Below are 11,912 nucleotides of genomic sequence, written 5' to 3' on the forward strand. Positions count from 1 at the left end.
TCATTTAGCTTCCTTTAGTGTTTCATTGCAATCCATTCACATGCGACTCCATGTTATGTTTAAATCCAATATATATTATTCTTTTTTGTGGTCGACTTTGCTTTCAAATTCTTCAAATTTTCAAAATAAAATTCAACATCCACCTTGTTCTCGATTTTACAATCAGTGAAGGCAATCGGATGAATTGTCATCTTTCTTTTGAGAGCTAAATCCCGAGTTGTCTATTTTTTGTGAGACGTTATCTTCTAAAGAAAGGCCTTCAGTCAGCCAGGTCAAGAATACTAATGCCACAATAGACTGAAGCTTGGCCCTCATGACTAGCACCACCCCATCAGCATCGCCACCATCACGCTTTGGGAAATCAAAAGAATTACAAATCATTGGTACACAACCACCTTTTTTTCTTGTTAATTAAAATTTTAATGATGTCAAGTGAATGAGAAATAAAATTGAGTTCCATCATTTGCCCTCTACACTTCCCTCATCCCATATATTTTGGTGTTGGGTTGGATGAGATGGGGGACAGCGGAGGAGAAAGAGTAAAGACGGAAGAAAAAGAAGAAGAAGAGGAAGAATAGGAGAGAGAGATAAGGAAGAGGAAAATAGTCTATTTTTGAAAAAAAAGAGCATAATAGTGGCAAATGTGTCTATTTTAAAAATTTAAAGAATGAAGAATAAAATAGCATATCACATTTCTAATAACAGTTATAAATAATTGTCAATTGTTAGAAAATCTGGGATATTTTAAGAAAGATCAAAATATCCATATGATACACTCGATTTGAGACATTATTGTATTGATATTGATATATACCCAAATATGTTCGAATACCAACAAAGATTTTTTTTAACCACTAAACTTTTAAAATAATCAATAGGACCCTTCTAATACCGATAAAATAGAAAAAAAAAACATAACGTATTAGCCACTGATACTGATAGGAAGCAATTATCCACTTGGTTGAAGGCATAGGGTATTGATATTTTAATCATTGATTTAAGTATAGAGTAAGTAAAATTTCTAAAACTTAGAGTTAATTTAAGAGATTTGCCCTCACGTCAGGCTCAAACAAGCCTATGTAAGTTCAAAACTTAGAAATCTATCAGCCCAAATATAATACTTTTGTAGCTTGTAGTCGTAGAATCAGTGTTCCACGCGGCTGTCCCTCTAGCGTGTTTAAGCAGCTCTCCTTTTTTCCGAGGGACAGGTGTCAATCGTGTGCTTACTCAGCCTCTGCATCCGCATGATCATCCAACATACTTGCCACAGTAACATAGGTGATGGCGTGATGCTTGCAAGTATTGCACATACGTGATCAGATCCATGTCTATAGCCATACAGCGGGACCGAAATTCAGCGTGAGATCGGCTTCAGTCAGAGCAAAATCCGTTCGAACAGCCTTTATAGCCTTGCATCGGGAATATCTATGATGGCTGTTCGAATGGACTTTGCTCTGACTGAATCCTGTTATGGTGTTCGCACTTGAACTTGACACCGCTAAGCCGCTGCTATTCACCTAATGGGTCGACCTTAACGACTGTAAAATGGAAAGAAATGGCGGGAACCAGGGAGTGCGAAGATCAACAGGAGCAGGGCGAGGAGTGCTCCTTTGTATGGGATGACGAATCTCAACTCTACTTCCATGCGAGGTTAGCCGGTCTGAAAATTTTGGGCTTATTTCTCCACGTTTCATGATTAGGGTTTTGATAACTCGAAAATTGAATGCAAACCAACCTAGAATTCAGCAATATGTTATATCATGTGTAAGCGAAATCCATTATGGGGATTAGAAAGTCATGTTATTACAAATATTATTATTCTAATATTAGAGTATAACGATTGAGATCAATATTTCATAACAATTCCTTCCCCTAGTTCCCTAGTTTGTCTGAAAACTGAAATTGGTTCCCGGGGTGGATTTCGTGACATATTGTTTAATTTGATCATCATTGTTGCAGAGACAGCAATGTTGCAATAAGGGTGAAAATAGATCAAGAACAATGCATGCTCACCTACACGAAATATCACCAAAATTGGATGGCTAAAACGAGGATGGTTTCATGTATATAAGATATAGGAGAAATGATTCGTTTCAGCTAAAGGCCTTTTGCACTATAACATATTGCTAATTTATAGATCCTCATGATTTATAGATCTCTTTTGGAGCAGTTAACGGCCTTTTGCACTATTCAAGTGGTGGATAAGGAGGCCATTGCATATGTAGTCGTAGGAAATGTTTAATGAATATTTAAGCGAGGTAGCTTGAAATTTAGATAAGAGAGAGGTAGAGTATTGTGGATTCATGCTAACATCAAAATTAACTGACAAGTTACTAGTTGTCTTTCTTGACATCTTATTTCCATGTAGATTTAAGGGGCGACCTACAATGCTGTTTCTTCTTTGACTCAAGCATGTATTTTTGGTAAAACCACATGGGCATGTTGAAAATAGTTCACTAGAGCTAAAATTTACAGAAAGAAAAAAGCAATAGGAAAATTTCTTTCTTGCCCATTTTCTTTTTAGTTTTGATTTTGTTAAATTTCTTGGCTTTATCTGCTGCAGTAGTGGATTTTATCATGACCCAAATGCGGGATGGTACTACAGCAGTAGAGATAACCTCTATTACAAATTTGAGAATGGAAATTACGTGCTGTTGGAATCTAACAAGGTAGGAATTGTAATATGTAAATTGGAGATCTTTACTAATTGTATTTGCATGATTTGGTTTTGTAACATGTGTGGATTTCAGGCTGAGGAATCCAGAGATTGCCAAAGTGGAGAGGATGTTTCTCTTTCTAACATACAGTTGCAAGATGAGCCATGTAAGCATATGACACACACACACACACATATCATCTAAGTTGACAACCAATGGACAGAACATAAAGATGGCCCACCAGCACTTTTGGATTATGTGATAGCAGGCTAGTTAGGATGTACCATTTCTTTTTTTTCCCCTTTTCTGGGAAGGAAGTCTTTGGGGTTTCATGGTATAAAGCATGTTTAGTCTTAGCTTAGATATATGCTGATTTGCTGATGCCATCCTCATAAAATGGTATCAGTGGGCTGTGTTTACATCTTGTTGTTCCTTCATAAGGAAAATAAAACTTTGAAGTCTTAAAAATGTAGTCAGTTGGATTATTTTGACCATTTGGGTTGGATGGTAGGTGTAGAAAATGCCCAAGGTGGTTCCTTCTGATGGCTCATTCACTTTGTACCATTGGTAATGGTAGACCAACATATATAAATTATAACTATCAGTAACATTAGAAATTAGAATGGTGATTTATCACTGGTTCACTTTCCATTTTACCTGTAAATAGGCCACACAGAGTGCAATAACAATGATGAGGCTGAAAATCCACCACCAACCTCAGAATGGTATGCAGTCATTAGCTTTCTGCATCTTTATGTCATCAGATTGCTCAGAGTTTATTTTCACTGAAATAATAAATGATTATTTTCAGGTTAGAGGACACACTTATTGAGCTCTATTTGACTGGTTATTCCAAGTCAGCAATCAATGCTGCTGATATGGTGATGCCCTTGGAAGTGTATGATGAGTCTAACTCAAAATTAAGTATGTTATTCTTCATGATTTTTCTTGTCCATCTGCTAAAAATATTTCCATCCATGGACAAGGATGAGGCCTTAGTGACTCTTATCCTTTTCTGCTTCAGGAAATGATGATAGTTATGAAATAGAAGAAGGTGAATGGATCTGTGAAGACCTTCAAAATGCAACTGAGTCTAGTTTTCAAGCCACTGATGAAAGTTAGTTTACTACCAATCTACTAAGCAGTTGATACAGACATTTCTTTGAATTGTTTTATATCTTTATGTTGTTCTTCATACAATGTCAAATTTATTACATATATTTCTCAAATTATCAAAAGAAACTATTGTTCATATGTATTTATTGATTTATAAGCTGTCCTCTTTATGCTACATAGTGTAAATGTGGAATCTGAACATTCATAGTCTTTCAACAGAATGAATTTCATTCAATGCAATGGAATCATGCTATCCAAATATGAATAGCAGATGGGAAGTATATACAATACAAACAGCAACAAGCTGACCAGCCATTCTTTAGATGCCAGTAACCTACTTTCACAATGTTATCCCAGGTCTCAGACATCTGAATAAGCAATTCAGATTTCCTCCCAAGGGTTGAGCTTCCCTAACAGAAATCTGAAAGTCTATGTACTTCTTTTCCTGTGCACAACCAGGAAATTACAACTTGACAGTCTCCTTCAATGATTATGTCATCCAATTTTTCACTTGTGCAAGCTTTAATCCCTGAATTACTGTCATCAGTTCTGCCCTTAGGGAGTTGCCACTCCCTGCTAAACTATGCAATATATCACCTTTGTCATTCCTAAACGCCCCATCAATACCTTAAACACCAGGGTTACCCAGGTTGCAACCATCAAAATTTAATTTTAGTCGGCTGGCTTTTGGAGGAGTCCAAACTCATAATCGTTCTTTTCCATCAACTTTTCAAAAGGCAATCACTTTGAGGATTAACCATTGAGTCATTGACACACATATTAGAGGCCTGCAGTCTTGCACTTTATTTATAGTATGAGATATACTGGATGCCTAAACTTTTAGGGCCATTATCCAATGATGGTCCAGGACATCAGGGGTCTTGGGAGGGGTACATAACATTTGGCATTTCTTCTTTTGCACAAAATGGCTGCTCTAAAACTCAAACCCATGGTATCATGCTTGTCAGATGGAGATTTCCAAAATACTGGATGCATAATCATGATGAATAAAAAAAAATATTGTAAAAGAATTTAATAAGCCTTTTTTTTTCTATGTGGGGCTTGGGGGGAGGGGTTAGAGGGATGCTATTATCTTGTTTTCATATGTTTAACTCTTAATCAAGATAAAAAAGGGTGCTTCTTGCATCTGCGAACACAAGACCCTTATATGGGTCTGGGTCCTCCATAACTTGCCAGTGTTCCGTGTTTCAAAGTTGATGATCCATTAGGCAGGCCCCTCTTAAAGCAATGACCATACACAAAATCAGAAAATTGACTATAAAAAAGGATAACATGTGACAGTCACAGAGAAGTTCTGAAGGCTCCAGATCCATCTAGGTTTCTTTTTCCCTATAAACTAGATTTAGTCCAAAAAATCCAAAAAAGAGCAATTTATTTTGTTGACTTGGGAATTATACCAAAGCCCTACCTCATGTAACCATTGAAATTTAAAGGATTGATTCTTTGTGCAGATACTCTTTTCCCAACAATTTTGTGTTGAAATGGCAATTACTGAAAACAATAAAAAATGGCATGAATAGAAAGATAAGAATTAGGAATATAAGATATCCTGATTCCTGCATGAAAATATGGGAAAGAAATGGAAATGCCTAGCATTAGAAAGATATACACTTGTTATATCGAGTCCAAGGATTGATATGGTGAAATAATTACCAAAAATAAAAAAGATATGTTGAAATTGGCAATTCTCTAATTTATCAAAAAAAAAAAATGGCAGTTCTCTAAGAGTCAGGGAAGGCCAAAGGACTTGGGGAGTAACAAAAGATTTGGGGACTCAATTTTACAGAGGGCAAGACCCTTGGTGGAGTGGAATGGTGAAGCAAGATTGGAAAGTCCTTAAGAGAACAAGGACTCTAACTCATAAAACAACTCCAATAATACTTTCCTAATTGTACTAAAACTACTTAATGTAAAGAAACCAGGTATTAGTAAGGATAATAAATTGTGATTCTACTACAGTAATTACACGAAGTACCATAAATAGTAAGTCCGAAAATTACCATAAATAGTAACTTTATTTAGCTAATACTAGTAAATTTCTATACTGATAAGCAAAAGTAAATTTCTAGAAGAATTAAAACCCTGTTCTTAAATCTTAAGACATCTACAATTAGAAAATAAACTCAAAATTACCAATACCCCTAGCATCCAAAAATTATGAAATTGGTGTAGGAAATTAAAAATTGATTTATTTCACCATGGATTATTTTCTTGCTTCCATATTGGCATTAAAACATCTGCTAAGGAGTTGGCTGATTAAGGATCCATCTAAATGGGCTATTCTTTTTGGAATAATTTGTCTCTCTAATGGACAAGGTATTCTTTTTTTTTGTTTTTTTTTAAATATAAAATGAACAAGATATTCACTCCGCAATAGTTCCACAATCTCTGCTCCCTCCCCTATAGGTCCTTGGAATATCATAATCACCTCTCTCATTAGATCCATAAAGGCCACTCTTACATCTGAATGACCAAGATTGCCTAGCAGAAATGTAGTAAAGGGGAGGAATCTTGTCAGAAAAGAAATGGCATTACTATATTCTGTGGAAGTAACATTGTCATACACAAGTAAGACTATCAGATTGGAGGGAGAATAAGGATGCAAAAGATGAACATGTAGAGGAGATGTTTACAACAAACTTGGTTTCATGGTCTCTCCCTAGGTGTTACTTGGGTGACTGTGTGGTTTTGGGGGGTTGCCTAATTGGTCAACCCAATAGGTTCACACTTAGGTGCCAAGATAGACAATTAAGTGTCTAAAGATGCTAGGTTGGCACTTTGCATCATCTCAAGATACTTTAATTGGTTGATTCATTTTATTAAAATAAACATGATGCAACGTTAAATAACTATTAACAACCTATGAACTCATATTTTCTGCATCTATTTCTCTTTTATGTTTGATTTTTTTTTTTGGGATTTTTATATTCTAAAATCTAAATTAAATCATGTAAACAGATTATGTGAATGTTTTAATTGAAGAAAAATTATATAGAAACTTATTTTAGGGGTTTTTTTTGGTGTGGAAGTGATTGTAATATTCTTTAGTTTTTTTGATGTAGTTGCTTTATCGAGTTATTATTATTGGAACTAATATATTTAAATGTCTACCTTTTTGTGATTTGATAATTTTCCATGTTTTGGTATGAAAATTATAGTTGTTTGATGAATTGCTAATTGTTAGTGTAGATAATTGTTGTTATGAACTTACTATGCAAAATGATAAATCAACTTTGGATTTAGATGTTTTTTACTTGCAAAACTCATCCCCTAGGCATGTATAGGCTCTCCCTGGTCATCAAACTTTGCCTCGGCACCTCAAAAACCATGGCGACAAAGAAGTTTATAGGAAAAAAATTTACAATATGATCAAAATAATCCCATAGGTTATGATAAGTAATATTTTTATTTTGCCATGCTTATCTTGCTTCCCTTCACAATGGAGAGGTTATACTTTCAGACAAACACACACATATCCAAGTTTCTGTTTGTTATTTCTCTTGAATGGCCTATTACCTGAAAGGTGTGTAGCCACCGATTTAATTATCTGGATTTGATGCTTCCAAAAGCTGCATGTACAATACCTCTAGACTTTTTTCCAACACCTACAAATACATTTGGTTGCTTAGAAGGAATTTTGGTACAGGTGCTTCACAGGATGAGGAAAGATGGCGAGCTCAGTATGGTCAAGTTGTACAATCTGGGGAAGATGACTTACCAGATTTCCCTGTGGTAGATTTATGGGACTGGGCAATGGTTAAAGACTCATTCAAGAAGAAGCATCAGATAGTCAGGCTGGTTGGGAGACTGGTAAAACAGTCCACTAAGCTTCATCCATCTTTGCCTTCTGGTGGCGGTCTTCTGAAAACTGCTGCCATATGTGAAGTACATCTTGATCTGGTACGGGTTGCATCAGGTCTGCCTTTACTCATCTGATGACAACTACATTTACTTCCAGTGAAGTAACTGCTAGTCACTACTATCTGTTCATGTTGTTTTGACATACAAAACCATATAGGTGTCACCATAAATGGTGGTTTCACAACATACATCGTATATACTATGCGCATGTATATAAGCTTGTAGGCCAAAAGCTCGGCCTGGACTGGGCCTATATTTCAGGCCTGGGGTTGGGGCCTGACTGGGCTGGACTAGGTTAAACCCTTTATACCAGGTGCTAAGCCCTGTCTGGCCAATGATCACCCAACATCTTCTGATTTTTCTTCTGTTCACAGTCATTATAGAGTCTTTACATCATGTATAATCTTTAAGACTTTCAATTTGCTCCTTTTTCTTGTATCTTTTTTGCTGATTTAAAAATATAATATTTACATAGATGCATGCAATTTCTTTTCCCCAGGGGAAGTTTATAAGTTGAGAAGTCCCAATGCAAAATACTTGGCTTCTTTATCAACTTATGATTCTGCCAACCCAACAAAAGATTGGGGCTTTCCTGATCTATTAGTTGACAAGCAAAGTCTCTTGTCTAATCTCAATGGAGGCTCTGAATCTGGGATCACAGATCAAGTTGCTTTTGAAGATTCATCTTCACTGCCAAATCAAATCTCAGTATTGAAGGTAATCTATAGGTTTAGGTGTTAAGGATGTGGATTCAGTTCTGCTTAAGGATTTAAAATTTGGTTTCAAGCTGCATTTCAACCTGGCTCAAAACGTTTTTTTTTTTTTTGAAATTTGGAATCAAATTGAAATTTCACCGGGGGGGTGCTATATTTTGAACTGGATTTTGTTATTATGATTTATTTTTCTTATTTCCTATTTGTTGGGTAACCTCTAATTACCTATACTTTCTCTTCTCTATTTTGCAATTTGCACTGAAATTAGATTATAGTCTCTTCTCTATTTTGCAATTTGCAATTACATACATACATATGCAAATGGTTTAGATAATATGTAAAAACGCACAAACCATGTGAAACTTTGGAGGAGTTAAACCTGATGGGGACAACATCTCATGATCCAACTATCCAGTTAAATTAAAGCTGCCTTCCAGAAGCAAGAGACCAAAGGACTTTAATTAGTATTAGTCTGCATTTTCTCTAAGATTAATGTAATTCCATTTATGCATCCAAAGATGTAATTTTGAGTTTCCGACTAGTGAATCACTCACATGATATATGCAACGCCAAAATATTGCCTTACATTATGCTTATTCCTGGCATGAATTCCCATAATGCTCGGAATGTCAAATGATTCATATCTAGCCATCACATGGTATCAACTTTGTCATGAGGCAAATTGGAGATGATATCTTTTCATTTGGCATCCCAGATCACTTGTTGAGCATTCCTTTTCCCAACATTGTGAGATTTGGAGTTTTGGACCAGACCAGAAGGTTGGACCCAGTGATTTAAAAGGCGCGCCTAGGCGCACAGGCGAGGCACATTTTAGGATAGGCGCCTCGCCCAGGTCCTAGGAGCAAAGGTGGCTTGTAGAATTAGGAATGTAATATGTCACATTAGCTACTTGATGCAATTGAAAAAAAAAGAGATTGTGGGTTATATATGCTTGAAAATGTTTTATATGATTGATTTCATTTTTAAATTCTCATTTGAATATGCTTTACATATTATGTTTATGTATTTTAATTTTACATAATAGGTTTTTTGAAACATTTATTTTAAAACTTAAGTTTATATTTTTATTAATATTATGTTTTATAATTTTTTTTGATTTTTTAGCTTTTTTTTAATTGTGCACCTTGCCTCAAAAAGGTGTGCGCCTCAGGTGCAAAATGGCCCTTGCGCCTTTTGCTTTTAAAACACTGGTTGGACCACTAGACTTGGGAACCGGTGAACTTTCCAGTTTAAGAATACTGGTTTTCTTTTTCTTTTTCCTTTTCTTTCATAAAACAGTCTGATCTGCTACTGAACCTAGACAATCTGTTGAAAAACATCTGGATTCTAACATCCCAACTGGTTTTTAATGATCAGCCTGAGTCATTGCTTTGTTATAAGTAATAAAATGGTAGAGAGACTTGAACCTGTGATCTCCTATTTACATGCAATAATGACACCATTTATGTTTGTTTTTGTTTATCTAATATCTATATTGACTGGATATGTACATCTGTTTTGGCAAAAGCATGATTTGTGAGACTTGAACCTGTGCCACTTGTATGAAAACAAGAAGAATGACCACTGGAACATAGCTAATACACATGTTAAAATAACATATTATATAATCATATAGCTGATGTCATGGGTCACTGGGTCAACCTAGTGGCTAGACCATTTGGCCCATAGACTGTGATTCAGTGGCCTTTCCGTTTTTGAGAATGGTTCGAGTCTGACATCATTGCCTTCTCCTGTTGGAATTTCTCTTTTTCATAGAATAAGGGCAAGGCTTACAGGGATAGAGCTGCTGAGAGAAGAGCCTTATATGGTGGTTTTGGAGTGGGCCCAGGCCAAAAGACTTCAGGGTTAGGTGATACGGATACAGAATCACCCTCTTGTTCTGTTGATACAGAAATTGCTGCTTCTGCTGCTGAAGCCTTGAACATGTCATTTGGAGCTGGTAGTTATGCCAGGCGAATTTTAGAAAGCATGGGTTGGAAAGAGGTAAACTATATACTCTTTTTTTTTTTTTTTAAATTCTTTCCAAGTTTACTGCATAGCTGAAGTAAGACATGTATATGATTGGTAGGAGAGAAATGAAAGACTCATAAAGTAGACATGTAGAACTGTGTTCTAATAAGTGTACTTTATGCAATCTGCCTTGTAGATGACATCTACTATCTACTGACATCATTTACTAAGAGTTTAGATGACACCTACCTGGATGGCTGTTATTATTAATTCAATGACTTTTTCTTAGGAATAGGATAATTGAATTGACCCATTAAACATGTAAAACTTGTATGTAGTTGAGATTAATAGAATATCATACTACAGTCATAACTGACATTTTCTGCAACATGCTCAGTATCTTCTAGAGGACCATTTTGTAATCTTTGGGCATCAAGAAATATTAATTGTTTGTTAGGATCATCAAATTCCAGATTTTATTTATTTATTTTTGTATAGGAAGTTCTCTACAGGCACTAAATGATTAAATAGAATGGATCAACAACTTCTACACCCACATGTGCACTACTGTATCACCCTCTCCCTCCTTTCTCTATTGGGTTGTGATTCAACAGTCAATTTTTTTTTTTTTTGGTAAATGATTCCACAGTCAGGTTGGGGGGGGGGACTTTTAGTGTCATGCCAATACAAGGTAGGGTGTGGGAAAGCAGAGATAGATATATAACTGTGCTCCTCGCTTAAGGGGTCAAAGTTCAATCTTTATAGCTTAAATTCTGCTAACTATGGTTTAAATAGATGAGTCAGCTAATAGTTGGTTGACGAACATGAAGTTTATTGTTAAATGCTGCATAAAGCATAATGAAATAGTGCTTCCTTTATTTTTTAGCTACATGTGAAACTTATTACCTTTGTATTTTTTGTCGTTTCTAATGTGCATATAGGGTGAAGCTCTGGGAAACAGTACAAAAGGTTTACTAGAACCATTACAAGCAGTTGGTAACAAAGGGTATGCTGGACTAGGGTGGGATCAAAGCCGGCATAACTTCCTCTGAAACACACGAAACATTGCTCCCATACAAAGGCTTTGTACAAGCTCTTGCTCTGATGAAAGTACGTAATTGTAAACCGAGTTTCTATTTTGTTTTTAATGAACTCATCGCTCCGTTGAAATACCTTGTACCAATTTTTATTAGTCGTTTCCTTTTTGGTTGATTAACAAGTACGGATCATCCAAATTTCAGTTTTTTTCCTGATTATTATACAACCGAACATTCAATAAGGCTGTGTTTGGTATTTGCAGTGCAAGTCTATTTGAACTGATGCAAAACTATGGTAGTGCAAATGATTTGTGTGAAAATTCTGATTTATTTTTGTTTTAAATTTTACTTGTTTTGTTTGATCAGTACAAATAAAGTAAAATAAGACCTGAAGCAGAATAAAATAAAACCTAAAACAAAATTAAATCAAAATTTGCATTTTCATGCATGTGTACTAGTGCAAATAAAATTGTACTGCAACCAAATGCAGGCTAAGGTTCAGTTTGGAAGGAGAACAAATATAAATATGTAGACTG

At 35.5% G+C, this 11,912-nt stretch overlaps 1 protein-coding gene across 2 annotated transcripts; it reads left to right on the top strand.

The window, feature by feature from the left end:
- The first annotated feature begins 1,432 nt into the window (after positions 1–1,432).
- LOC104593125 (D111/G-patch domain-containing protein) lies at positions 1,433–11,666 on the top strand. Of its 2 annotated transcripts, XM_010252831.3 has the most exons (10): positions 1,436–1,650; positions 2,564–2,669; positions 2,751–2,823; positions 3,325–3,382; positions 3,469–3,581; positions 3,682–3,774; positions 7,441–7,710; positions 8,155–8,372; positions 10,145–10,372; positions 11,281–11,666. In XM_010252831.3, exons 1-10 carry the CDS (start codon positions 1,556–1,558, stop codon positions 11,389–11,391), a joined length of 1,365 nt encoding a protein of 454 aa, XP_010251133.1. In that variant the 5' UTR covers positions 1,436–1,555; the 3' UTR covers positions 11,392–11,666. The 2 variants fall into 2 exon arrangements, with proteins under 2 accessions (XP_010251134.1, XP_010251133.1); XM_010252832.3 differs by lacking the exon at positions 8,155–8,372 and having other exon boundaries at positions 1,433–1,650; positions 7,441–7,694.
- Positions 11,667–11,912: the final 246 nt, after the last annotated feature.

The sequence above is a fragment of the Nelumbo nucifera genome, chromosome 3 (genome assembly GCF_055504915.1).
Source record: "Nelumbo nucifera cultivar China Antique chromosome 3, China Antique-T2T, whole genome shotgun sequence".
In the NCBI taxonomy this organism is placed as follows: domain Eukaryota; kingdom Viridiplantae; phylum Streptophyta; class Magnoliopsida; order Proteales; family Nelumbonaceae; genus Nelumbo; species Nelumbo nucifera.

Coding starts and splice junctions, on each gene's coding strand:
- LOC104593125 (XM_010252831.3), top strand. CDS start 1,556: ATGGCGGGAACCAGGGAGTGCGAAGATCAACAGGAGCAGGGCGAGGAG. Junction 7,711..8,154: donor TCTGGTACGGGTTGCATCAG/GTCTGCCTTTAC, acceptor TCTTTTCCCCAG/GGGAAGTTTATAAGTTGAGA. Junction 8,373..10,144: donor ATCAAATCTCAGTATTGAAG/GTAATCTATAGG, acceptor TCTTTTTCATAG/AATAAGGGCAAGGCTTACAG.